At 36.8% G+C, this 27,264-nt stretch overlaps 1 protein-coding gene across 2 annotated transcripts; it reads right to left on the bottom strand.

Annotated features, from left to right (window-relative positions):
- Positions 1-484: 484 nt before the first annotated feature.
- LOC128860878 (gamma-glutamyl hydrolase) lies at positions 485-27,229 on the bottom strand. 2 transcript variants are annotated; one of them, XM_054098665.1, is made up of 7 exons: positions 26,989-27,229; positions 11,310-11,464; positions 11,142-11,192; positions 5,816-6,087; positions 2,596-2,702; positions 2,295-2,383; positions 485-872 (listed from the first exon to the last, which is right to left on the bottom strand). In XM_054098665.1, exons 1-7 carry the CDS (start codon positions 27,010-27,012, stop codon positions 650-652), a joined length of 921 nt encoding a protein of 306 aa, XP_053954640.1. In that variant the 5' UTR covers positions 27,013-27,229; the 3' UTR covers positions 485-649. The 2 variants fall into 2 exon arrangements, with proteins under 2 accessions (XP_053954640.1, XP_053954641.1); XM_054098666.1 differs by lacking the exon at positions 26,989-27,229 and adding an exon at positions 14,089-14,243.
- Positions 27,230-27,264: the final 35 nt, after the last annotated feature.

Genomic DNA, 27,264 nt, shown 5'->3' with positions numbered 1-27,264 from the left:
TGCGAGTAATAAAATTAAGTTCGTTCTTTTCGTGTTGCAAGTTCATAGCATTATTTTGACAATCCTGTGGTAGGTCGAGCCTTCCCATATAGACTGTGCTTCCAGAGTTAGTTCCGTCTACAAAACTGAGAATGAGGGATACATATATGTTCGACGTACTCATCCTAAGCCAGCGGGTGCCTGCCTTATCAAGCTCGCCAATTCTCTCATTACCCTCTTTTACCTTGTGCCCCAATAGCCAATAAATATGTAGATAGCGCCCACAAAATCTCGTCCACTCTTCCTGTTCGGTAAAATAATACATTTTAACGATCACTTACGAGCAGCTTTCAGGTGCCATGCAAACTTTGATAAAATTTTTGTTGGACTTAATTGTATTGGCCCTAAGGCATTGTTTAAACCAAAAACAAAAATTCATTTCATCCTTCAAGAAAAACCTGGACTTTCTACGTTTGTAAAATTGTATTTTTTTTTATTAGTTTGCTTTTAAAACACGATTTTTAAAAAAATTAAATTTATCACATAATTAATCACATATAATATATAAAATTAATCACAATACAAATAAGTAAGTATGAAAATAATTAAACTAAAAAACATTAAGAGTTTGCAACAGCCTTCAATTATTATAAACTTAAGCCAAATTCTTCTAGTCAGGATAATCAGGCGATTCACCAAATGCATAGATTTGGTCATTACCTTTCCCTGCGATTTTAGGAAAATTTTGTATTTCATAACGCTCGGCATTCACAAATCTATTAGGATAGCGGCCGCTATCACCCACAAAGAACTTTGCCAGATATTCTCTTACTTTCAAGCAATGCTCCGGGCAGTCTGATTCCGGATGAAATTGCGAGCCGTAAAATGGGTACCTATGAGTAGATGTAAAAAAAAGTAAGAAAATGCTCCACTCGTTCTGAACCAAACTTTATATGTATACCCGTGCACATTTCAATAAAATTTAATTTGGGCTAGTCGTTAATTTTTTAAATCAAATAAACTAATAGACAATGAGAGTTATAGCTTGTAATATAAGGGATTAACGTGATATCAGCACACTTTCTACACCGACGAATCCAAAACCAGTGATGGAAGTGGATCTGGAAGGTACTTAGACGAAGACACTAAGTACTCCAGTGCCACAGGACAGATGGCCACGCTATTCCTTACGGAAGTCTATGCCATCTTGAATGTGGGGCTAATTGAGAAAAAGTGGCGGGGCATCAGTATTGGAATTTGTAGTGACAGTCAAGCTGCACTGAAAGCATTTGCTAACCCACGCTGATCTTCAAAGTTAGTTGGTGAATGTAAGACAAGCTGAACAGTGTTGCAAAACACAACAAATTTAGTCTTATTTGGGTGCTTGGACATTGTGGTATTACAGAGAACGAGTAGCTGATAAATTGGCAAATGAAGGCTCTGCAAGTATGCCACTAGGCCCTTTCTAGGTGTCAATTCTACATCGATTCAACTATGGATTGACGATTTCTTGAGGTCTACCCACAGAAGTCGTTGGTCTGAGTTGAACTCGTGCAGAGTAGCCAAGTGCTTTGGGAAAAACCAAACAGGAAGACCAAACTCAGCAGAAAGAACCAGAGAGTACGGGTGGGTGTAATCAAAGGGCACAATGCCTGTGGTCAGCATATGGCTGCAATGGGGGTCGTCGACAGCCAGATATGTCTATCCTGTCTTGAGGATGACGACACTGCAAAGCGTTTTCTCTGTACCTATCCGGCGTTTTCTAGAATCAAACTTAGGATATTGGGTTGTGATATATGGGTAGACGAAAAGAAATTTAGCCTTAACATATAAAAAGTGGGTGATTGCGTGTACCCATTTTGCGTAAACTTTATAAAATCGTTATCGAGATACAAGCATTAAAATGGGTGTGGCAATATCTATTTTCCAAAATTCTACTTGCGTTGTATTTCTTTAATTTTTGGCTCATCATTTGTTCCAAATATGAGTAATATTGATAAATTTTTAACTAAGATATAATGTTTTTGTTTTGTTTTAAATTACCGTTACATGGCAAATGGGCGTCGTTATTAACTGAATTTAGCCATTTTCAATACCAACCTACCCCGTACTAAGTTTCCCTGAAATCTAAAAATTTTTGCGCGAATTATCGTACGGACATTCTGAGCATTTGGTACATATTTATACGTCAATCGCAATTACTTTATGCTGTCACGTATATCCGTTATATAAACAAAATTATAACACAATTGTGCACAAATGTGCACGAGTATAAAAAATCGAAATTGCTTCGTATCACAAAAAGCGACACTTACCTGCGGTGTTCCATAATCGAAGCGAACTCAGTGCCATTTCCGTCCGTGTTTTTTGCCAAAATATGCCAATCATTAAAACTTTTGCATGACTTTGTGATTGTTTGTAAATAAAAAAAAACTTTATTTCAAGGAAACTATTTCAATATTCATTTATTGGGTGAGACTTTTTTAATGAAACGAAGTGAAATGAACAGAAATTAAATGAAATCAGGGGAATTAAATTAAATTAAAGGAAACAAAGTAAATGGAAATATTAAATGAAGCCTGATGAAAGGTTTTAAATTTTTTTTTTTTAATTTACCTCAATGGTCCAACAATACCTATGTCGATGTCGACCAAAAGGTTCGTTCCGCATGATAATTTCCAATTCGGGTGGCAAATGTGCAAAAAGCCTTGAGTCCCGAAAATCTGCAAATATATTTCACAAATGCACATATGAATACGTGTTAATGGCAGTATTTAGTAAACATTTATTTAGAAAACTGGTCAAGAGCAAATGAGCTAAGCGTCAACTCTAATAAAACTGGAGTCATCATTTTTTCTAAAAAACACAGAATTTCGGAAATAAATCCTTCAATGCTACATGGCACGGACTTCGTTTACTGGTTAAGCCCGCCACTTAGGACTTATATAAGACAGAAAATTCTGATGGAAATTAAATGTCGAAGAAAGAGTAAGAAGAGCTACAATAGCACTCTCTTGCAAAAAGTTAATTGAATCCTAAATGAATCCTTATCAATGCATTTCCTTAAAAAGAGGAATGCGATAATGGACTTATTGTTAACGAAAATGAACATGAAAGCCGTCTATACAGATGGCTCAAAATTAGATAACAAAATAGACGGAAGGATTTATTCTGTAAAACTTGGTGTTAACATTTCATTTCGCCAACTTTCTCCGTGCAGTGCATTTCAAGTGGAAGGCAAGGCTATAAAAGAGGACTTCCAGCGATAAAACAATTATATTATCCACAAATGAAATCTTCATTTACTCAGACAGTCAAGCAGCTATAAAAGCGCTAGAGTTCAGAACTCATCAAAAAGTCATAGAATATTTTAAACATGCAAATAACGTATATCAATACTACAAAGTAAGCCTTATCCTTTTCCAAACGGAAATTTTTACCATTCTGAAAGTATCAGAAAGGATAATTAAGAGGAGATGGAGCGGAAAACAGATTGTAGTCTTTAGTGACAGTCAGGCTGCATTAAAGGCTCTGGAGAACTCAAAGCAAACCTCAAAAATTGTTCAAGAATGTAAGAAGATGCTTAATTCTGTTGCAAGACAGAATAAGCTCTTACTTGTATGGGTTCCAGGACACTGCGGGATTCAAGGGAATGGAATTGCCGATGAATTAGCCAGCTGTGAATCAACCAATAGGAACCAGAGCCAATAATCGGAATCAGTTTTGCAGAAATCACAAAGTGGAATTTACATAAATAGCGATGGTCCGGTCTAGAACACTGCAGAACTGCAATGTATTCTGTGACAAGCCCGAACAGAAAACTGCCGGACTTTCTTCTAAAACTTGGAAGAAACGGCGTTCAGTTGATCGTCGGTATTATTACAGGACACCATGAGGTCAACATATGACCACCATTGTAATTATTGAGGACCCGATTTGCCTGCCTTGCGCTTAAAGAAGCCAGTTAGCACTGAGCCTTTTCTCTGTGATATGCAATTGGATAACACATAGGCATTGATATGCAATTGGATAAAACATAGGCACTTGTAAATAACTAATAAAGAGGGAAACTTTCAACAGGATAAATACAATTTGGCAAAACCTGATTACATGCGAACTAAGCAAACAGACATGGTCGAAATGGAACAGCGAACGCTCAAAAAACCAAACATTTAATAGAGAAGTTTCAAAAAAAAAAGAAAAGGTATATTAACAGGTCTTTAGATAACCCAGGTAACCAAGTTCAATAGGTAACCCAGCCAAAAGGTTTGGGCTCCCATACCAAGATTTTTGTAGAAGCTGTCTTAACACGGAAGGATAGAAAATAATCAGACACCACCTATGTCAGTGTGAAGACTTAGCCAGAAGGAGAATTCGCACTCTTGTTAGTGCATTCTTAATAGATGTAGTGGATAGGTAGGTATGTAGAATGGTTGAAGTGCCACTCTGGCAGTCCCCAAGTAGCACTAACTTGATATAAAGGAGAAGATTAATAGGACTGCCCCAGGCTGTCAAAGCAAGGAGCACCAGTGATCTTAATCAACTAGCTGCCAAACCCGGATATTTACAGCGAAAGTGTTCAACAGTCTCCTTCTCCACAAAGCTTCTGCAATGGGGGTTAAATGGTAACCCTAGCTTTTCCGCATGTGTGCCGATCGTCTAGTGACCGGTAAAGACAGCTACGAGCTTAGAAATTGAATAGCGAGGAGTCCAAAGAACTTTCCAAATCCTCCGTACATAGTACTGGATGCAAGGGTTTTTCAAAATAGCAAATAAAGAAATAGAGCGCCATCTTTTCTGCGCTTTCCTGAGAAATAATTTGTGCAGTTCCTCTTTAACAACTGTCAGGGGGATGCCGATGACAGGGTATGAGCACTCTGAGGCCTATTCAGTCCCTTTCCTGGCAAGCTCATCAGCAATTTCATTTCCCTATATGTTTTTATGTTCTGGAACCCAGATCAGAGAAATGTTACAAGAGATTTGATCTCCCCCGTACAGGAGTTTACTAGTTTCGGTTTGCCCAATGGCGTCGTCAAAGCCTTTTATCGCGGCTTGACTATCGGAGTGAATGTTAATATCTCTCTCGCGCCCGCGTTTACTAATCATTTTGCATGCCTGCAGGATCGCAAAGACTTCTGCCTGAAAAATACTAGCAGTATTCGGCAGTTTAAAGGAGACAGATAAATTGGCTGACTTAATGAAAACCCCTGCTCCGACTCCCAATTCCATCTTGGAGCCGTCAGTGGAGACAGAGGTGCAGATTTTTCCCTCGATCCAATCCTGCCTATTTAGAAAGATTGCCCTGGCACGACCCTCAAACTCTAGTTTGCGGATGGAAACTAAAGAAGCTTTGCTCGTTTATGAAAGCTACAAAATGGTTTAAAAAGGAGCCCATAGCGTAAGGGAAAGCTCCAGTGATATCACAATGAATGTACGCCAGGTTTAAGTGTGATATTACGTTACGACAGTCACCATACCTAATACCAGTACAGCTGAATGATGAATATTTGAAAAGTTCGACTGAGTTGAAAATAAATTTATTTTATGTACTGAATTGCTTTGAAGTAAATCTAAGCTTAACACTAAGTTTTTCAATTTTAATCTAATTTATCTGTTAGTAGAGCCCACTTTTTCATCTTAGTATTTCGGGCCATTATTCAGTTTATTTTTTATTTAGTCATCGGCCATGAGAATTTGAAAATCTCGCATATGTTCTATATCATAGTTATCATGACTTTTGGATTATTCAGATTTAAAAGTTTTTAATTTTTAATATGTTTAGGCTAGTGTGTAAAACTTTAAACGTAATGAAAATAAATTATTATGTATATATCACCTGATAGAAACTCGACTTTCAAATCACAGTTCATGGGTTGGCAAATATTACGTGGATCCGTGCCGTAAGTTGTAGCCGCCGTTTCGGTGGTATAAAGCACCAAAAGTTGAAATCCCAGACAAGTTCCCCAAATAGGCAAATGAATTCCTTTGTCAAACTTTTCTTTCGCTATGCGTATTATTATCTCAGTTGCTCGTACATAATAATTGGTTAAATCCAAGCGTGAAGGATCGTGCTCATTCACATAAACTGCACCTCCTGGCAATAGAACTCTGTAGAAAATGTATACAAATTTTCAAAAGTAAATAATTTTCATTAGTCTTACGTCATTTGTTTCCAAAATCTTTAGAAAACTTTTGGGAGAACCATAAAGGAAACAGATAAGGTTCTGAAGGCCTGTCAAAATCACAACACGCGCACTTTAAAGGCATATCCACGGAGACTGCACTACATACTCTGGACTTTAATTTGAGTATTTCTGGACATTGCTGAGGCATTCAACAATGTATCGACTAACGCTGGCTTAGAAAGTCTTAATGGTGTAGAAATGGATCCTGCCATATATCACTGGATTGCAAGTCTCCTGAACTGCTGAAGGATTGTGGCAAAATGGAATCAAACTATTTGAACGAGGGAAGCACGTAGAAGCACTCTAATAAGCGAGGTTCTTAAAACAATGCATAACTGAGCTAGCAATGCTGATCTGAACGTCAATGATGAAAAAACTAACCTACTGTTCTTTACAAAGAAGTACAAAGTTCCCGAATGAACATTACCCCCGCTCGACGGCGTCTCTCAATCGCTGAAATCCTGCACCAAATACCTAGGAGTAATAGTGGACGATGAATTAAAGTAGAAATCCAATGTTGAGGAGATGGTGAAGAAGGGAGCGAATACTTTATACGCGTGTAAAAGGATGTTTGGAAGCACATGGGGTATCTCACCCGCTCCTTTGCACTGGTGTTACACTGCAATTGTTGGACCTATATTACTAGATATATGGCATATTGGTGTGGTGGAAGGCGGTTAGGAAGAAAACATATATCAACCCATTGATAAAAGATCAACGACTCTCCGCGCTATGCATAACGGGAGCTATGAAATCAACTCCAACGGCAGTTCTCGAGACTATCCTCAACGTAACACCGATTGATCTCTATGCAGGAAATCGAGCTGCAAACTCTGCTGTGAGGCTACAAACAACCACTCAGCTTACCTCTAGAACATTCGAAATAGGTAAAGATGCTATAAGACTTGCAGCAGATCAAATAAGTCAGGTACTTAAACCCCTGCGCACAATTCACAAAGAATTAGAGGAGCACATTTTAAGAAAGGTGAAAGGCAGATGACTTAGCTTAACCAACTGCAAAGTTGCCAGGATCATGTGTAAACACGCATATGATGACAGGTATTCTAAAACGATTATATCGTTCGATAGAAGAACCTGTATAACTTTAATTGGTACACTAAAAGGCCACAGCCTAGTTGCAGCGCATGCTTACAAGCTAAATAATGCAGGAAATGTAATGAGCTGGGTACAAGAGAAACCCTGGATTATCTTCTATGCTACTGACCGGCTCTCTCGAAAACTAGAATATGCTACCTAGGTGCTCTCAGTTTTGAAAGACTAGATTGTATCTACAATGCGGTGCATGCATCTTGAGTGAAAGACATTATTGCTAAAAAATCACTCTAATCAGGCATTGCTGTGGACCAAAATGATCTCTGTATGGCCTCGGCCAGCCAGTGTAACCTAATCTAAATCTATCACTAAACAAAAACCGATGAATTCAGACATAATTCGAAAGAAATCTATAATTTTATTCTTTTTTTATTTATTATTATTATAATATTATATTTCACGAATCTACGGGTGCAGTATAACTCCAGTCATTTCTTCTAAAAGCAGGAAGATTCCTGAACCACCACGGAAAGGGCACCCTTCAACTGGCCTTCTGGTGCGGATTTGAAAAATGTCAAACATCTCTACCTCTAATTCAGCTCATATCTTAAACATCCTATCTCAAAGTAAAAGGTAAAATTGGTAATACACATCAAGCTGCCGGATCGGGTACCCAGTTGATTTTATTCCCCACCAAAATATCACACATTAGCTGAAATCATTTTGCCTTTCTTCCTTTGCTATCAAAACAGTGTAAAGCGAGGTAAGCAACTCCCTCTCTTATACTATTTGCCAGTCTTCCAAAACTACGGATTTGTTCCTTATGCAAAATATAAATCCACAGATAGAACAAACACCCTGAAAGGTGTAGAAGTAGGCGATTCTCTGGATTGTGGGACAAAATTTGGAGAAGTGGGGCATCGACATACTTATACATAATGTGGAACACAGAGAAAGAGGCATTTCTTTATAAAAAATAAAAAAAATTATTAGCGCGTACACTTTTGTTATGCATTTGGCCGAGCTCCTCTTTCTACATATTTGTGGTATGCGTCTTGATGTTGTCCCACAAATCGAGGGACCTACTATTTTAAGCCGATTCCGAACAGCAAATGGTTTTTTATGAGGAGCTTTTTCATGGCAGAAATACACTCGGAGGTTTACTATTACCTGCCGAGGGGCAACCGCAAATGGAAAAAAAGTTTTCTTCATTTTGGTGTTTCACGGAGATTCGAACCTACACACTCCCGAATGGTAGTCACTCACCAATTTCTTTTAATTACTATGTTCTGAGTCCTATTTTAAATATCCTGCTTCTTGGACCATGCAGGACATAAAATGGTAGCTCTCACCGCCCTCAGTTTGAGAAGTAAACCCCAGGCAGAACCTGAAACCTAAAAAATCCTTAACTTTCTTTCGAGTAGCACATATCGTTTTGCTGTAATTTTGGTTTCTGAAAGCAAATTTAATACAAGAATTTTCAAAGAGGGAAAAGTGAAAAATGAAGGGAAAATTTCTACTAAAATTGGTGTATAACCCAAATAGTTAAGCTGCATTTAAAGTTCACGGCTCAGTCGCGTTTAATTCAAAATTTGCGCTAAACTATGGTCGATCCATGCAGAAGATGGGATTTACCAGCTTTTAAAGGAACAATAGCGAATAGGGAATAGCACTGCCGCACTCGCAATTGAGTCACACCCCCATGTAGCCTCCTAAAAACTAGGCCAGAAATATAAATAGCAAGCTTCGCATCATTCATTTACGTAATCCTTCCTGTGATAGAAAAATCTTTGGTGGGCAAAACTCTTTTTCGATGCCTTTTAATTGTAAAAACTAAGACTGTTTCATCCAATATACGAAAACTATGTTCGAGTAGCTGATTGAATAAACCGTCTTTAGTCCAACACAAAAATTAAATTTTCATATCGAACCATTTCTTAACGAATATAGACTACACAACTTTCTCTGCGCTCGAGATGTACATAGTCATCCATTTCTGGCTTAATACTATATTTTATATCAGAAGTTAGTCAAAATAACTAGCATCCAATCTAGCATTTTTTCTATTTCAAACGTTTATTAACAAAAAATGTTTACAATTTTAATCTTCAAAATAATAGCCATCGCTAGCGACACATTTTTCCCATCTCTCAGGCAATTTGTGGATGCCGCGCCAAAAAAATTGGCCGTCTTTGGCCGCATCGAGCCATTTTTTGGCTTCTTCGTGAGAATTGAAACGTTGCTCGGAAAGTGCGTGGCCCATCGATGCAAACAAATGATAATCGGAAGGCGGTAAGTCTGGTGAGTAAGCCCCATGCACCAGCGGTTCCCAATCGTACGTCTCCACCAATTCCCGGGTCGCTCTTGTTCGATGTGGCGGTGCATTGCCACATTGTCAGTTCATGCGGCACCCATCTTCTGACCTTTAAAATCATTCCCATGTCTTTCAAACGTTTGGAAATGGTTTTTTGGGTCACTCTCAACTGCTCTGCCATAATTTCTTGCGTTTGACCATCATCTTCATCCAACAATGCTTGCAATTCGGCGTCCTCAAAATTTTTCGATGGCCAGCCACGGTCCTCGTTCTCCACGCTAAAATCACCACTTCGAAATTTTTCAAACCACCTGAAGCACTATGCTCTACTTAGGGCATGTCCACCATAAGATTCTATAAGCATTTGATGAGCTTGAGAAGCGTTTTTCTTCAATTGAGAACAAAAAATCAACGATGTCCGCAAATCGTAGTTTGAAGGCATGAAATTCGACATTTTTAAGAGCGACAAAAATGCATTATTGATTCACCTACAACATTCCATTTTTCCACGAATAAAGTGCCCTTTAAACTACGTATCACGTATTGTCTTAAATTTATATTTTTCTTATGAATGGCGGCCGCCGTAGCCGAATAGATTGGCGCGTAACTACCATTCGGAATTCACAGAGAGAACGTTGGTTCGAATCTCGGTGAAAACACCAAAATTAATAAAAACATTTTTCTAATAGCGGTCGCCCCTGGGCAGGCAATGGCAAACCTCCGAGTGTATTTCTGCCATGAAAAAGCTCCTCATAAAAATATCTGCCGTTCGGAGTCGGCTTGAAACTGTAGGTCCCTCCATTTGTGGAACAGCATCAAGGCGCACACCACAAATACGAGGAGGAGCTCGGCCAAACACCGAAAAATGGTGTACGCGCCAATTATATATACATAGTATATATGAATACAACAAATCTACTTCAAGTACTTATATGACATTTTTTAGTAGTGGGGTAACTGTCTTCTTCACCGTCTGCTTTATTATAGTATTAAATCCTGTTCTTCAATAATTTTATTATAGTACAAGAGATACAATTTCGAGATATTGTATGTAGTAGAGTTGGATATCCAGCACTCATCCTAGCGAGACAAAATCTTCCCAAGTCACTTCTACACTAAATCGAAAAACTAGCCAAACATACATGGAAACCCCCTATTTTCACCAAACGAAAGGCTCTAGTAATAAAACTCAGAGCAATAAAACGATGTCGAAATGCTCATATTTCTCTCGATAGTAAGGTCTCACTTTACTCACGAGAAAGTCTATATATAATAAAATTAGGAAATGGTTGCACAATTGGATGTATTCCATAAATGTTTCTTCCATTAAATGAATTAAACAGCTTTAAGTAAAAATATTGCTTAATGTTTAAAAAACAGATATCAATAAAGAAATTGATTTAATTAAAAAAATGGAGGTATCTACAATTTATGCCACATCCGGATAATGTTGGGGCATGTCTATCTGCAGAAACTGCAATTATAAGAGAAGGAAAAGCTTAAGCCTCTTAAAATATACAAATTTGTTTTACGTTTACCTACCTTTAACTACCGAATTTCTAAACATGTACATGTAAAGCTAATTTCGAAAACAATAATTTCTAACTTACCCATTTACTTTATTTAATATATCGTAATAATACTCCAGGTCTTTATTGTTCCTTTGTAAATGAAAATTTGTATGCAGTTAAACAGTAAAAGAGTAAAAATTATTAATCGGAATTTTTAAAATGGGATTGAATTCGAAAGCAGCTCTTTAAATTACTATTTCTACATACCAAATGGGCACAACTTTAGCTCCACCAGCTACCAAATATCCTACATATTTACTGTCGATATAACTGCGAATCTCCTTTTTCATGCCATCCTTCCGATCCATACATAGCAAGCCAATAAAAGGCGTGTTCCCACTCATAGTTCGATAGTTAAATATCTAGTAATTGAAAAATGCGCACTCCATCAATCACCAAAACCAAATATTAAAATTGAAAAATCAATATTAGAATCATAGAGGTGTGGCAGCGAAAATTTGTGTTAATTTTAATGAGTGACTTTATTAATATACATACATATATACGCGTACTTTAGGACCTGTCAATTTGTATGAATCGATTTTCTCCAATATCGTTCTTAGCAAATTCAAATTCTACACTAAGTTCTAAGAAAAATAACTACGAGGCGAACCCTCCAAATTTTTTATGCGAGAATAGAAAGTAAGTTATACCTATGAAGTTAAAAAGTAGAAAACCAAAAAAAAAAAACGGAAAAAGATGTAAAACCTAAATAATTTGTAAATACGTTGTTAATTGTAAACAAAAATTTACGATTAGAGAAAAACAGTTTTAAATTAATTTTTGAAATATTGTAATATTTAATTATTGGTGGTTTTTTCGCAAGTTATATTATAATTTGATTTGCAAATAAAAATTTACATACAGGCACTTTTTCTATCTCTTCCTTTTCTTGAATGACGCAGTAACCGCTTACGCGATTTTTGCCGAGATCGCCAGTCGCGAGGCGAAATATGCCGCCTGCGATCGGGCGCAACGCGAGCCATGTGGGATCGCTACAGAGAGCTAAAAAAGGAAGAGAGACGTCTTATTCGAAGAAAGAAACGAGAGGCCGAAATACGTGAGTGTGAGGAGCTTGAGATGCTGGCCAATAGGAACAACGCGCGAAAGTTCTACCAGAAAGTTCGGCGGCTTACAGAAGAGGCGTTTTCCTGTAGCAAGACAAGGAGCTGTATAAGCATTACGACGACATAGACATAGCGCAGCGAATAAAGATCCAGCGGCTACGTTGGTTGGGACATGTCGTCCGAATAGATACAAACGCTCCGGCTCTGAAAGTATTCGATGCGGTACCAGCTGGTGGTAGCAGAGGAAGAGGAAGGCCTCCTCTGCGTTGGAAAGATCAGGTGGAGAAGGACTTGACTTCACTTGGTGTGTCCAATTGGTTCCGGTTAGAACGAGAAAGAAACGACTGGCGAGCTTTGTTAAACTCGGCCAAAATCGCGTAAGCAGTTATCGCGCCAATTAAGAAGAAGAAGAACTGCCGCGACACCATAGAAATTGTCGTACCTCTTATCCTTCTTCTATTAATTGAAGAATTTTCTGAAACAAAATTATCCAAAACAAAAAGACATTTTTCACTTTCGGTAGTTATTTTAAATTGTTTCACACTGCTTTTGGCAACTACAAACACTAACGAAAGACTTTCAAAAATATAAAAACTAGAGTGCTCATCTCGAAATACGAAAACAAAACGGTCTCGTCGCACGTCCGGTATCGAATTGCAGTATCGAGAAAACTGTCGGATTACGGAAAGCCACCCCAGGAACGCTAGCAAAGCGGAAATAAAGGGTTTTCAAATAAGAGGTGTTATTTTGATATTCAAAGAAAAAGGTTATTTTTTAATATAAATAATCGGATGTTTATTTCATTATAAAGAGGAAGGTATGCCGTTAATAGTGGCAAATAATATCAGGCAACTAACCACCACTACCACGCTTACAGGACAATATCCTTTTTATGAAATTTTCCATAACCGAATTGCAAAGTGGCTGCCCCATGTCCTCGATAGCATCAACAATTCCATCTTTGAGGTCTTGAATCGACCCTGGGCTGTTGGTGTAGACCTTCTCTTTCACGTGGTCCCAAAGAAAAAAGTCACAAGTTGTTAAATCACAAGATCTCGGTGGCCAATTGTGACCACCTCTTCGAGAGATAACACGGCCCGGAAACTTTTCCCGTAAAATATCAATGGTATCGTTGCTTGTGTGGCACGTAGCGCCATCTTATTGAAAATAAACGTTGTCCAGATCAATACCATCCGATTCCGGCCATAAAAAATCGTTAATCATTTACCGGTAGCGCAGTCCATTCACCAATAAAATTTGTTATTGGAAAACCCTTTAATATCCATCCTTTTTATTTGGGATTGCGATGCTCCTCTCTTTTCGTCACTTTCCCAAAAAATACTATCCGCTAACCATCTTACGATTTGCAAAATCTATATAAATTGCAATAGCCGGCCTGACATATCTTCATCGTATACTTTTTTCTTTCCCGAATGTTTATAAATCAGGCATATTGATATCTGAATGGAAACAAACGATAAAATACCGTTATGAAATTGCCACAATTGACAGTCGGTTCACGAACACTCGGGTTACAATACTAATTTTACGAATAAATCACAAAAACTAAAACACTTATCAACTTGTAAAAGTCAAAGTATAAAATAGCAATTTATAAGTATTCACAAAACTATTTTCCACTAGTCAACAAAAACCACCAACTTTAATTGGAATTTGGCTTCATTTCAACGCCAATTTAAACTTCAAATTTGCTAATATTTGCTTAGACGACCATTTTGATTACACGGCCCATTTTGTCCCATCCGTACAAAAACAAACAAAAATAAACAGAAATAAGACGAAGACAAAGACGCAAACCTTAAAAATATGTATGTACATATGTATGTATGTAAATAATTTTCTTAGCCAAAATCAAAATCAAAAAGCACACATCTACAAATATACTCGTATATACTTACGTATGCACTTACTACACCTCCGCGCAATCGATAGAAAGTTCTTCACTTGCTGGTCTGTGATAAAATACTAAACAAATGTGAATATATTCTCACAACTTTTCCCGCTGCAATGCCTCATTGCAAATGAAAAGCGCGCGAAAATGAAATATTGCATAATCTAATACATGCACGAGTACACTGCATTCATAAACTATGGCACACTGTCCAACCAAAGGCGCTCATACTAACTAACTTTGTGCACGAACTGACACGTGTTGCTCTCTCGATGTACGATAATACTTATTTTTCACGTAGTGCATTTTCTCATCAAGCAGCGTCCATTTATAAGTGGCATACTGCTCTACAACAACACAATTTTAATTATAAATATTATGAATATTATAAATACGAGTATATGAATAGTTTTTATTACGAACTTTTAATTTGGGCACGCAAAGCCGCAATTATGAGCAAAACGTCAATCGCAAAAGTATTGAGCGAATTTGAAAAGTTTGAAATGATTAGTTTGAGTACAAAGGGGTACTGTATAGGAATATTTTCCAAGATCACTGTCTGTGTCTAATAGCATAGACAGGCAGCGTCGTTAATCGGGATTACCGGCACAATCAGAATACTGATTAAAATTGTAGTGTGACAGACGGTTGTTGCGCTAATTAGTGAACAGCTGATTTGTTTATTGGATAATATTGTCAGTAAAAGATGGATCGCAGGCGAGAAATACGGGTATTAGCTGCCCTGATACTATAGGTATAATAATTATTTATTAAAAATAAATTTTAATATAAATTGCTATTTCTCAGACTGATTGAACGTTTCTTCCTGTTTGGCATCTGAAAATTGAAAAATGCTTTTTTAAACTTAAAAATAAAACGAAAATGCAATGAAATACTTACTCCTTTTATGCTCATTAATTGTTCCAAACTATTAGTGATGCAATGATTGTTTTCAGTCTTTCTGGTACTTCTCTTTGAAAGTTTCATGATTTTTCATTCACAATAGATACTAACTGTTATCTTTCGGCAATGCTGCTATCGAAAATTCTTACAGAATTTTTCTTCAGCAGGAAGCTTCTTCATTGTGGGATTTGTGTACGTCAGAAGTCTGCTTATGTGCATTCTGCTCGCAGTTTGTGAGACTTCGTCAACTGTGTCCATGTTTAAGTCGCGGTGAATGTCAATGTTTGCTGCATTTGTTATTGTCATAAGTATCTACGACGGGGCACGTTGCAGTATTGTCAAATTGTCTATACCATACTTCCGATTTGGCGCAATTGTTGTTTTGGTGCAAGGTTTTCTTTTACAGCGAGAACTTTGACTAAGGATCTAGCAGCCAGTACAGTTGCCAAAATCGCTTTCAATTCCACTTCTTTTTTTATTATATGGTCATTGGAGTTTATTTTAGAGTCAATTGTAATGCCTAAGTATTTAGCTTTCGTATCAGTATTTGCGTCAGAGTTTCCAATTTTTAATTAGTCTATGGTTACCTTTCCGTTCATGTAATTGACTTTAATTGTTTTCTCGCCATTTCACCCATCCAGAGTTTTTTTAGGTTATTTTGTATATTTGTTTGTGCTATATTCGGGTCTCTATGAGATGCCATTACAACAGTGTCGTCTGCAAACGTCGTAATCATGCTATTTCGTAAAGACGGTTCCGGTAAATCAACGGTGTAGATGAGATACAGAGTGGGTCCTAATACACTGCCTTGGGGAATTCCTGCGCTCATAGGTTCAACGTATGAACATGCGTTCTTATGTTAAGTATAATACAATTTTCTATCTTGGATGTAACTTTTGAGCATTAGAAAGTAGTAATTTGGCAACCAAGATTGGAGTTTGCGCAGTAATCCAGGGTGCCATACTTAGTCAAAGGCTTTAGCTACGTCGAGATATACAGCGACGAATACTTGTTTATTCTTGAGGTTTTATTAATTTTCAGAGTGACTCTGTGCACCTGTTGGATTGTCGAATGTTTTTGTCTAAATCCGAACTGATGTTGGAGAATTAAATTCATTTTTGTTATGATAGGCTCTATGCGATTAAAGAGTAGCTTCTCAAATATTTTTGGGCTTTGAGATCGCAATGATTTCGACAATTTTACATGACTTTGGGAAGTATTTGAACTTTATAGGAGCGTTGAAAACGTTCCTAAGATAATATAATTGCTCTAAATTAAAATTTGTCCCGGTCATATCCCGAGGATTTGTTGTTTTTCAATGTTCAAATTAATTGCTTTATCTCTATTAGTGAGGTTTTTTTGATGATTTCGTCTTTATTGCTCGTTGTGTGAGTCAAATCGAATTCGGTGATATTTTCATTTTGAAATATACATAGTTCAACACCTACAAGTCGCTTTTTCCGATTATGTTCGGGCTCATTGTCCGTTTGTGGTTCTTATTGGTGGGAGGTGTATTGTAGCCCCAACCATCTTTTTTGTCGCCTTTGACAATAAATAGTTCGTAGGTTTTGTTGCGTCAATATTTTTAAGGTAATTGTTTAGTTTTTTGTATTTTTGTTCTTTAATTTCTGTACTTAATTTGTTAAGTTTTTTCTTGTCATCTAGAAATCTTGTAGTCTGCCATTTCTTTCTCAGTTTTCTGCTTTGTTGTAGTTTCTTTTTTATTGCGGCAGGAATGTTATATCATATTTTACAGTTTGAAGTTGTAGAGTTGGTGTAGACCGGCCTAGTGACATTATAGTCGTGTCATTAAAAAAAGCTATTGCAGTTTCAATATCGTTGGTAGTTTTTAATAGGATTTTTCTGTCCATCCTTTGTTCCATTATTTCCATAAAAGCCTCCCAGTCTATTCGATAGTTATAGGGTGTCCGTCTAGGTGCTAGTTGTAGGCGTTTTTGAATTGTCAGGATTATTTGTAAATAGTCGGGCGAACGTTCAAGGCAGGATTTAATTGTCAGCATTTTTAAATTTCTTGACTTTGTTATAAAAAAGTCCAGGAAGTCTGGTACTTTACTAACACAAGTTGGCCAGTGAGTGGGTTCCGATGTGCTTATAAAGTCACAGTTTAATTTTGTGATGGCGCCAAGCAGAGATTTTCCTTTGGTATTGGTCAGTCTTGAGCCCCATGTCATGTACTTTGCGTTGAAATAACCTCCGGCTGTAAATTTGATTCCAAGTGTCTTTAGGTAGTCGGCATAATGCCTTATTTTATTATTAAATTTTGGTGGAGAGTATGCGGGCAAAATGGGGGTTGTTCCTCAAATTATATAACCTTAAGGCGCTATCAGTTGAATGTATACAGTTGAATGTCATCAGCAAACTGGTAGATTGCGACTCCACGTAATCCTTTTTCCATATCATTGTTGTATATGAGGAATACAAGTGCTCTAAGCACCGCTCCTTGAAGAACTCCCAAAGCAATGCACTTCTGGTCAGACATCCAATCCGATATCCTTGTGCAATGTCTTCTGTTGCTTAAGCACAGGGTCCGGCACTCGAAGTGTAACCAATTAAAAAGGCCATAGATTTAGTTTGGAAAATTACTTTTATTCCATTCAAAGTAAATAATGTATGAAAATAATGCAAAATTAAGAATCAATTTACTTTTGCTCGATATGACCACCTTTCGCCTTGACTATGGCCTTGAGATGGTCCAGAAACGAACCGCAAGCAGCCCAGTTTGGTCCTCTCGCGGACAATGGCTTTTTTCAGCGCCTCGAGACTGAAAAATCTTTTAGTTCGGACCGCACTCCCCAAAAGGGCTCAAAGAGAATAATCCATCAGGTTCGCTGCTGGAGCCATTGTATGGACGTTATGAAGTTCTGAACGTTGTTGTTTAGCCATTATTGGTTTCCTCGAGCTTTGTGAAAAGGTGTCGAGTCCTGTTGAATCATCCATGGTCTTCCCACGCCTTCAAAGCAACCTGCAGAATACTTTCTCGGTAATATTTAGAATTTACCTGACGCTAGGCTCGATGAAAACGATTGGACAGCGCCCATCTTTGGTTACAACGGTCCAAACTATTACCTGTGCAGGTAATATTTCTTATTGACCGATTTACACTGTGGCAAGAACTCATCATGCACAACGCCCCTGCAATCGAAGAAAACGGTAAACGAAACCTTTACATTCGACCGAACTTGGCGCTGTCAAAACCCCGGGTACATCAGCAAATCAGCTGATTCCTTCAATATCGCTGAGAGCCGGTTAACGGTCTGATGTTAGTCACACCTCTGCATTCTATATAAGTACATCGTGGTTGAGACAATGGATAACTAGATACGGAGTTTCCTCGTTTTATGTGAGAGCGCGCCCAAGAACTCGTTGCAGATGAATAACTGATAGACCTGGGCTTATGTTAAAATCGTGATTTATATATTTTGCAGAAATATATAATCAAATAAAAAGAATCAAAAAAATGTGCACTGTATCACATAACTAATTAATATACAATCACTACATATTATAAAACAAAGTCGCTTTTTCTGTCCCTATGTCCCCTTATACGCTTAAATCTTTAAAACTACGCAACGGATTTTGATGCGGTTTTTTTTTTAAGGATAGATTGATTGAAGAGGAAGGTTTATATCTATATAATGTGAAGAAATATATAAAGGGGGCGTGGCAATCGGTCAAAATGTGGCAAAAAATCATAAATTTTTTGTTTTCACGGCCATAAATCATAAACGAATCAACCAATTGAAATGAAACTTTCTTCAAGTTTAACTTTGAAATATTTACTTTCGTTCTGCATCAAAAAAAAAATTTATATATTTGTTATTTAACCAAAATTTTTTAAACAAAAGCAGCTCTTTTTCCAAAAAAAGCTGTTTGTGTGTTTGTTCGCTGTCAACCGAATGAAGCAACAGGCGTTAAGCGATAATCTCACCACACCTCATTAATGTTGAATTACATCGTATGGTGACGTATGTATGTATGTATTTACGAATCGCTCGCATTATTTCATTTCGGACATATGTACATATGTATCTATGTATGTACTGAATTCCATGTAATTATATGTACATACAATTTTACAGCGAAATAAAACGCTATTTTCAGGTTCTATATTAGTAAATCGCACATAATTAATATAAAATACAGTTTTTGAAGAGTTTTTATTGATTCGGAGCGCGTTTAGTTTGCTATCAATTCCATACAATAACATTTTTTGTCATTTACTTTTTACGACAACTAATAGCTTATTTTCGAAGCGATTTCAACAAATGGGTACAACATTAATCCTTATCCAATTAAATACCTTAAATACATTGTTGTTTTCATATAGATCTATGTATATGGCTCTTTACAGCATATAATTAAAAACAATATTTTTCAAGATATTTCATCAGTAATTAGTAATTGAGATCTACCGGAAAAATTGCGTTAGCTGTTGCGTCATCCGGCATTGCCGCTACTCTTTTGGAAAGAGGCCGAACCACACACGCTACAATGAAGCACCCGCTGAAAATCGCCACCGATGATGATAACAGCGTCTGTAGTGTTTCTAGACAGAGCAATACAGGAAAATTGATGCGTGACTGGGACGAAGCTACCATGTCAAACAAGACGTCTGTGGAAGCATTGGATAGGACAATGCGCGATTTGCGCAACAAAAATGTACCTATGGGTGGATGTACAATTCTGTTCTCAGGAGATTTCCGTCAAATCCTACCAGTTGTGACTCGAGGAACACGTGCTGACGAAATAAATGCTTCGCTAAAAAGATCCCACCTTTGGTCGTCTGTCAATAAATTAGAGCAAAATTAATATGAGGATTTCGTCATCTTCACGTGAGAACAGGCTATTTCCAGAGATGCTGCTAAAAGTTGGCAATGGAGAATTAACACAAAGTGAGGGGAGGATTAACCTAGAAAACCTTTGTGTTTTGATAGACAATATCCAGACATTGATAACATAAGTTATAAGACAATATCTTGGTTTAAAGAAAGAGCTATTCGGTCACCAACTAACGAACAAGTAGATAAAGTAAATAACTTGATTATTTCAAAGATTGATGCGCCGACGAAAATATACTACTCGGTTGATACTGTTCTCGATTTGGAAGAAGCTGTTCAATTTCCTACAGAATTTCTAAATTCTTTGAAACCGTCTGGACTCCCTCCTCACAAAATGGAGCTGAAAATAGGTTGTCCTGTTATTTTATTAAGAAACCTAAGTCCACCTAAACTTTGCAATGACACGCGTTTGCTGGTAAAATCACTGAAAACTTTCATAATAGAGTGCACAATACTCACAGGATGTGGTACCGGAGAAGATGTATTGATTCCCCGAATCCCTCTGATACCATCGGATCTAATATACCATTCCAATTTAAACGCTTACAATTTCCGGTAAAGACATCTTTTGCAATGACCATTAAAAATCTCAGGGTCAAACCTTCAACGTTGCAGGCTTAGATTTGAGTGTTGACTGTTTTTCACATGGCCAACTGTATGTCGCTCTTTCAAGAGTAACCTCTAGAGAAAACATGTTTGTATTGTCTAATGACAAGAAGGCTATAAACGTTGTATATAAAGACATTCTGTAATATAGTAATTGTTGTAAAAATAAAATAAATACATATGTAAAAATGCTAAAAGTTAATATGCAAAAATGTAGGGTATGAATTTAGATATCCCAAAGATAGCAGGAAATCTTCATGCTATAAAGAAAGGGGAATTGTTTTACTCCAAATTTAACGCGTGCGGGCTAGGGGCAATAATGAATAAGCCAAAACTATTGGATCGATTTTAATCATTTTTTCAGTGAGTGGCATAGGGTATATATTTTATACCCGTGCGAAGCTGGGCGGGTTGCTAGTTATTATTATATAATGAAAAAAATTGAAATAATTTTATTGAAGACTAGGAGTTGGTTTTTGTGAATTTGTGAATATATATGTAAATATTTTTTACCTTGCTTAAACCACAGATTTGTAAATATCGCCTATCAGGCGCAGAATTCTTTTTGTTTTTGCGACATTTCCGTTCGTGCGTATTGTATTGTACAAACTTATGTGTAGTAGTGTTTTATTTTGCTCCGTTGCGTTGCTGAGATATACCTATACATACGTACATGCGTCGCCTGTGAGGCACTGATTATTAGTAAAGGTAATTTTCTTTGTAAGATTTTGTTTGTGCATTTTGTTGTATGTTGGGCTTGTGTGTAATTTTATAGTTTTTTGAGATGGCTACTTCTGAGGCGCATAGAAGCGAGTTTCGATTTGTATGATAGTGTGGCTGATATGTAGAATTTAGTTGTATTGAAGCATAGTCCTAAGTTCACGTTTCACGTTAAATGGCTGTCAAAATCCATACTAATTGCCTTAGCGTGAAATATGAGTGGAATTTCATATATATTTCACGGCGAAGCAGTACACAGTTCACGCCGTGAAAACACCGCGCAACATGTCAGCAACATGATGCCAGCAACATTTTTTCACACCAACTTAAAATGCGCATGTCATTTAAAATTGAGCAAAAACTAACTGTTCGTTAAAATTTACACACTGTCTAGAATTTTAAAATGTCACAAATTGTTGGAACAAGTTAGTTTACTTAAACTTATCAACTTTCAAAATTTAAATCTGTACAGTAAAGAACACAGCAGCCACCAACTGAGAGTGAAGAGCTTGAGTTCGAATATTCCGAAGTCATGGCATTTTCAAGCGAAACGTCTTCGCAAAGGGTGCAAGCAAATCTTCTTTATACTTTGTTTGTATCAATATATATGTGTGTGTTAATTTGAATATTATTAGTACATTTTCAAGCATGGATAGTCCAAAAGCAGTCACCAGTTTCGATCACCCCGGCTAAAATTATGTAAGGTTTAGTCTAAGCTTCGACATTTTTTAAAATAAACAAATGCATGATTTTTATATTTTATTTTCGTCGACGTCGGCACTTAGTATATCCGCAAAACGCTTCAACAATTCCAATGCAGCTCTGCAATCTTCAACGCAGAAAGTTGTGGAACAAATGAACAGCATTGTGGAATTAAGAGAAGCCGACTGCCTCAGAATTCCAGATTTAAGCCTGCCGAAAAGCACCAGGAATATGTTGGGTGCAAAATTCGTGCAAATGGCCTGCGAGGAGGCTGAAAGGAACCAACCAAAGAAGAAGTTAGGAAATTTAATTTAATTTATTTTTATTTAATTTGACTTCATTTTAAATTATTTTATTTGATTGTGACTGAATTTAATTCGTATTTATTTCATTTAATTGAATGGAATTTACTTTAGTTTGAAGTGAAGTCCAAAATAAACAAGACTGGCGTCATAGAAATATTTTTGATGGCACCATCATTTTAATGAGTTAGTGCATTGGAAGTTACATCCCTAGGTGACTTCCAGTGAAAGCTAGGTGACATTCGGTACAGTGGAAACGAAACTATTGCGTCTAAAGTGTCCGTATGTTTGTGTCATCGGTAAAAAAAATGAGTTTTGAACAATAGCTAACATCAAATTTTATTTTAAAATAGGTAAAACGTTTACGAAAACATTTGAATTGATGAAAAAAGTTTATGGCGATGATTTTCTATCTCGTGCCAGAGTTCAGGAGTGGTTTACACGTTTCAGGGATGGTTGTGAGAACATAAATGACATACGGGGCGCCCAAAATCAGTAATCACCGAAAACTCCATCGGAATTGTTCGTAAATGTATCAAAAATGAACCCAAAATCATTGTTGAAATTCATGGAATCGGAGTTGAATATCTCCAAAACATCAATTTATCGCATTTTAACTGATCATTTAGGCTTACGAAAGGTCTGTGCACGTTTCATTCCGCACAAGTTAACTGAGGACCAAAAATTTCCCAGAATTCAACATTCAAGAGAGGCGAGAAAAGATGAGAACTTCCTTTACAACATTGTAACTGGTGGTGAAACGTGATGTTTCCAACATGAACCTGAAACTAAGCGTTAAAGTGTCGAATGGAAGGCCCAAGACGAGCCACCATCCAAAAAATCACAAACGCGAAGAAGTCAAAAATCAAATCAATGCACATTTGTTTTTACGATTCCAAGGGAATTGTCCACAAGGAGTTCGTGTCAATGGGCTAAACCGTCAATACAATTTTCTATCTTGGCGTTTTGAAGCGTTTGTTGCATCGCATTTGTCGAATTCGCATACCGCGAAGGAGGAAGCTGGCACTTATTGCATGGTAATGCACCATCTCATCGATCCACTCTTCTGACTAATTTTTTGACTAGAAATCGCATTTTAACCATCAATTACTCACTGTATTCGCCTGATATGGCTCCCTGTGACTTCTACCTATGCGGAAAATTGCAAAAGGCTTGTACCGACATCCTGAAGGACATTCCGGTCAATGACCTGAAACACTCTTTCGTACAGCTTTTAGATCACGCAAAACAGTGGGTATATTCAGAAACGCATTATAAATGCGCAGTAATTGCAGCGCTGGCAGCACTGCCAATGTGACAAGTGTTGCAATTGATAGATTGGCAGTATTCAAATTTTTCCTGCAAATAATGCGCGACTTTTGATACAAAAATGGCGTTTTGGAACGCGATGCATTTGCAGTACTGCCATATTTGCATTTCTGAACGCATTGCCAACACTGCAAAAGTACGTTGCGCATTATAATGCGTTATTGAATATATCCAGTTTATCGAGGCCAGAGGGACTATTTTAAATAAATAAACTCGAAGTTATCAGAACAAAGCTGCTGTCCTTTATATTTTAGCTCAGTTTTGTTTATTTTGGACTTCACCATGTATATTAAATATAAGCGAAATAAAAAACAAAACATTAATCTTATAAAACTTATTTCGATTTCGCTATAAAATTAAAAAGCAATGTGTCCTATAAAAAAGCTTCCAGAATTTCACAAATGGTCAATTAAAGGCCAACATGCTTGTCATCGAGAGCACCTCCACAGTTGGGAAAATCGCACCTGTTGAATGTCCATCCAAAGCAGAAAAAGTAGCAGGTGTGCAGGGTGGAATTTCCTTGGCTAATGCAGAAATAATGGCGCCGCAAACTTCGGTCAAAATGATTCCCAAGTGCTGTTTGCTTGTAAGGTAAACAGACGCAACATGCAGCTGAAGTGTTCCACAAGCAAAGGATTCGTTGGTTACCTGCTACAAAACCACTTCTTCTACCGTTTTTGACTCCATGCTGGCGGGTGTGACGGAGGCTTTCAAAAGTATCAACATGTTGATAAATGTAGAAGAACCTATTAAAAAGAATACAATTAATTATATTAGTATATTTAAAAAAACTTTTCTTACCGAAATATTCCCATTGCTTCTGGAGCGATATTCTCATATGTATTTGTTTGTTTTCATTTGTCCATTTTTCTTTTTGACGTTTCTTCTCATTTGGCAATCGATGTTCCTAGCAACATTTCACAGTAAGCCAAATACATGTTGGTGGCGAAATTTCACGACTGTAAACTTAGTAGTAGCCTCAATCAAAGTTATGTCAACGATAAGTCACTAACAATTGAGTTGCTGTGGACATATTCTAGCAGATGTGTGGTCACTTAAGCTGTAACCCTAAAACCAAGCGTTTTAAATGATAAATTGATTTTGTGGGATTTTAGGGATAAATTAATTAATAGATAGGGAGGGCAATTCGAAAAAGGCAAAGCAACATATACAGCACCAATATTTTTGATTATTAGAAAAGTCGGCCGCCATAGGTTGGTGCGTGACTACCAATCGGAAGTCAGAGAGAACGTAGGTTCGAATCCGGTGAAACACCAAAATGAAGAAAAAGTGTATTTCTAATAGCGGTCGCCCCTCGGCAGGCAATGGCAAACCTCCGAGTGTATTTCTGCCATGAAGAAGCTCTTCATATCTGCCGTTCGAAGTCGGCTTGAAACTGTAAGGCCTTTCATATATATTAGGCCGGGTCGATTTGTGGGGAGGCAAAAAAATCGCCCATTGCTCTGTGAAAATCATATTCTAGGGATCAAAATAAGAAACTTAGCCGAAGAAACCATACCTCTAAAACGAATTCTGATGTCCCCCAATTTGGGTCGAACTTTTTAGTTTCTTTTCTCATGTAAAGGCCAAAAATAGTGATATTATTTGCGTTCAAACGATCAAACTTGTTCAAAGAAGTAATTGTCATTATTGTAAATAGCACATGTTCGAGCAAACGAGCGTTGGCGTACAATGTACGCTGTAAATTGCGTTTCGTATTTGAAAGGATTAGTTGGTTTCAGCCGTTGTAAAATAATGTCAAAGGATTATTATAAGTTTTAAGAAAAAAAAAACAAATATGAAAATATAGTGTTCTTGCTTTAAAATTTTGCTTTTACTTTGCTATCGTTACATGCAAAAACTCATGCGGGATCATACGTGTTCAAACCGGCTCATTTGGCTCTATAGCCCTTTTATTCTTGCTCAAAAAAATGTATGTACAGCCGAACGAGCAAATACCCGAAACGGCTGCTATGAAGACGATTGGTGATAACATCGCAGAGCTAAAACGCAGCACATGATTTCATTGAGCTGAAATAAACAATGACAATAACTTATTTGAACAAGTTCGATCGTTTGAACGCAAAGGCCTGTTTTTTGTTCAAGCGAAGCGTATGAATGTTTTACACTCAACCGGTGCAGTTCTCTGATGTACACCCAACTCTTTTTTTACACGATTTTGAAATAACGCGGTTCACCAATAAGAATTAATAAATATTTTTACCCGAATTTTTTGTTCTAGCACGAATCCCTAAACAAGTTTTTAAATTCTAATTTGACAGTGCCTTATTAAAACTTATCTATACAGCAACAAATTACAATTGGGGGATTACCGTAATCCCCGGTATATGTAAGTAAACAAACCGTCGATCGGTTTATGCCCGTAGATGTGTTGTGACTTGGTCTATTTCATGCCTTATTTACTTTACAGGGAATACCCGACTTTTACCAATTATCACTTTTTTCTGTATCTCGTTGTACTTCAGCTTAAACACAGCATTTCGTTAGTGAGTATTGTGTTAAAGTGTTCAGTTCGTAGGACGTAATAAATAATTTCAATAAAGTTCTAAAAGTTAAAATTCAAATTAATGTTTTTTTTTTAATTACCCAAATAGTGAAATTTTTAGTTTGATTTATATAGTTTATAACGTTTTACTACTAAAAAAGGTTATATTGTGTTACATTTTCGGTTTAGAAAAATTCTATAAGCAAAATTATTTTACATCGTTTTTACAGAACCCTTATCAATAGAATGCCTAAGCAACAACAAAATATTCCGAAGAGACAAGTAATTTCGTTAGGAACAAAAATAAAAATCTTAGATTGTCTGAAGAGAGACGAGGGTCCCACTTATGTTGGCAAAGCTTTTGGTTTAAGCGAAGCAACTGTAAGAGCAATTAGAAAAAATGAGAATTCCATTCGATAATCAATAATTTCTGTATCCGAACTTAGTTCTAAAACATCTTCTTATAGTAGAAATCCTATCTCGGAGAAAACGGAAAAACACATCGTGTTTTGGATGGAAGATGTGCCAAGAAAAAACCTATAGATGGAAAAATTATAAAAGAGAGAGAATTTGAACCATCAACAGGTCTTCAGGCAGCGATGGTTTAATGGTTTTTTGAAAATGAATCACTCACACTTCCATTCTACTTTTTCACCCACTTGCACAAAAGTGAGGTTATTTCGAAATGTCATAAAATCATTGCCATGGGTGTTTTTTTTTTTTTGTTTTGCGTTTTATTAATGCTAAATGTATATTTGTCGGATTAAAATAGTTTGAATTATGTTATAATACTTAATTCGGAAATAAAATTGAATCAAAACCGCAATGCCATATATGGGCTCATATGCGGAAAAGGATTCAATTCAATTCAAATCTAAATTTTTCGTAAGTTGTGCTAATTTTCGGGTAATCAGAAATATGAAAAATGCATTCCACAGCTTTTATGCGAAATACACATAAACTTTAAAAATTGAACTTACTAGCTTGCGTACATACAAAAACATAGGCAAATAATTAAACGCGCGCAAAAAACGCCTTTTATCAGTTGTTTAGTTCTCAGTTACCACAATGCTTGTCACGCCAGAATAAAAAGTTTGAACCAACAAGTTATTATTTAGTTAAGTTTACTGTTTCTAAATTTTCTTTTACACTTACGAAACAAAAAAAATGATTTTAATACTTTTTTTAAACACAGGATTTTTCGCTTTGAAATATTTTCCATACTGATAATTTTGCTTTCTTACTGAACGTTTAAT

This window comes from Anastrepha ludens, chromosome 4 (assembly GCF_028408465.1).
Source record: "Anastrepha ludens isolate Willacy chromosome 4, idAnaLude1.1, whole genome shotgun sequence".
In the NCBI taxonomy this organism is placed as follows: Eukaryota; Metazoa; Arthropoda; class Insecta; order Diptera; family Tephritidae; genus Anastrepha; species Anastrepha ludens.
This window is presented reverse-complemented; position numbering and strand designations above follow the sequence as displayed.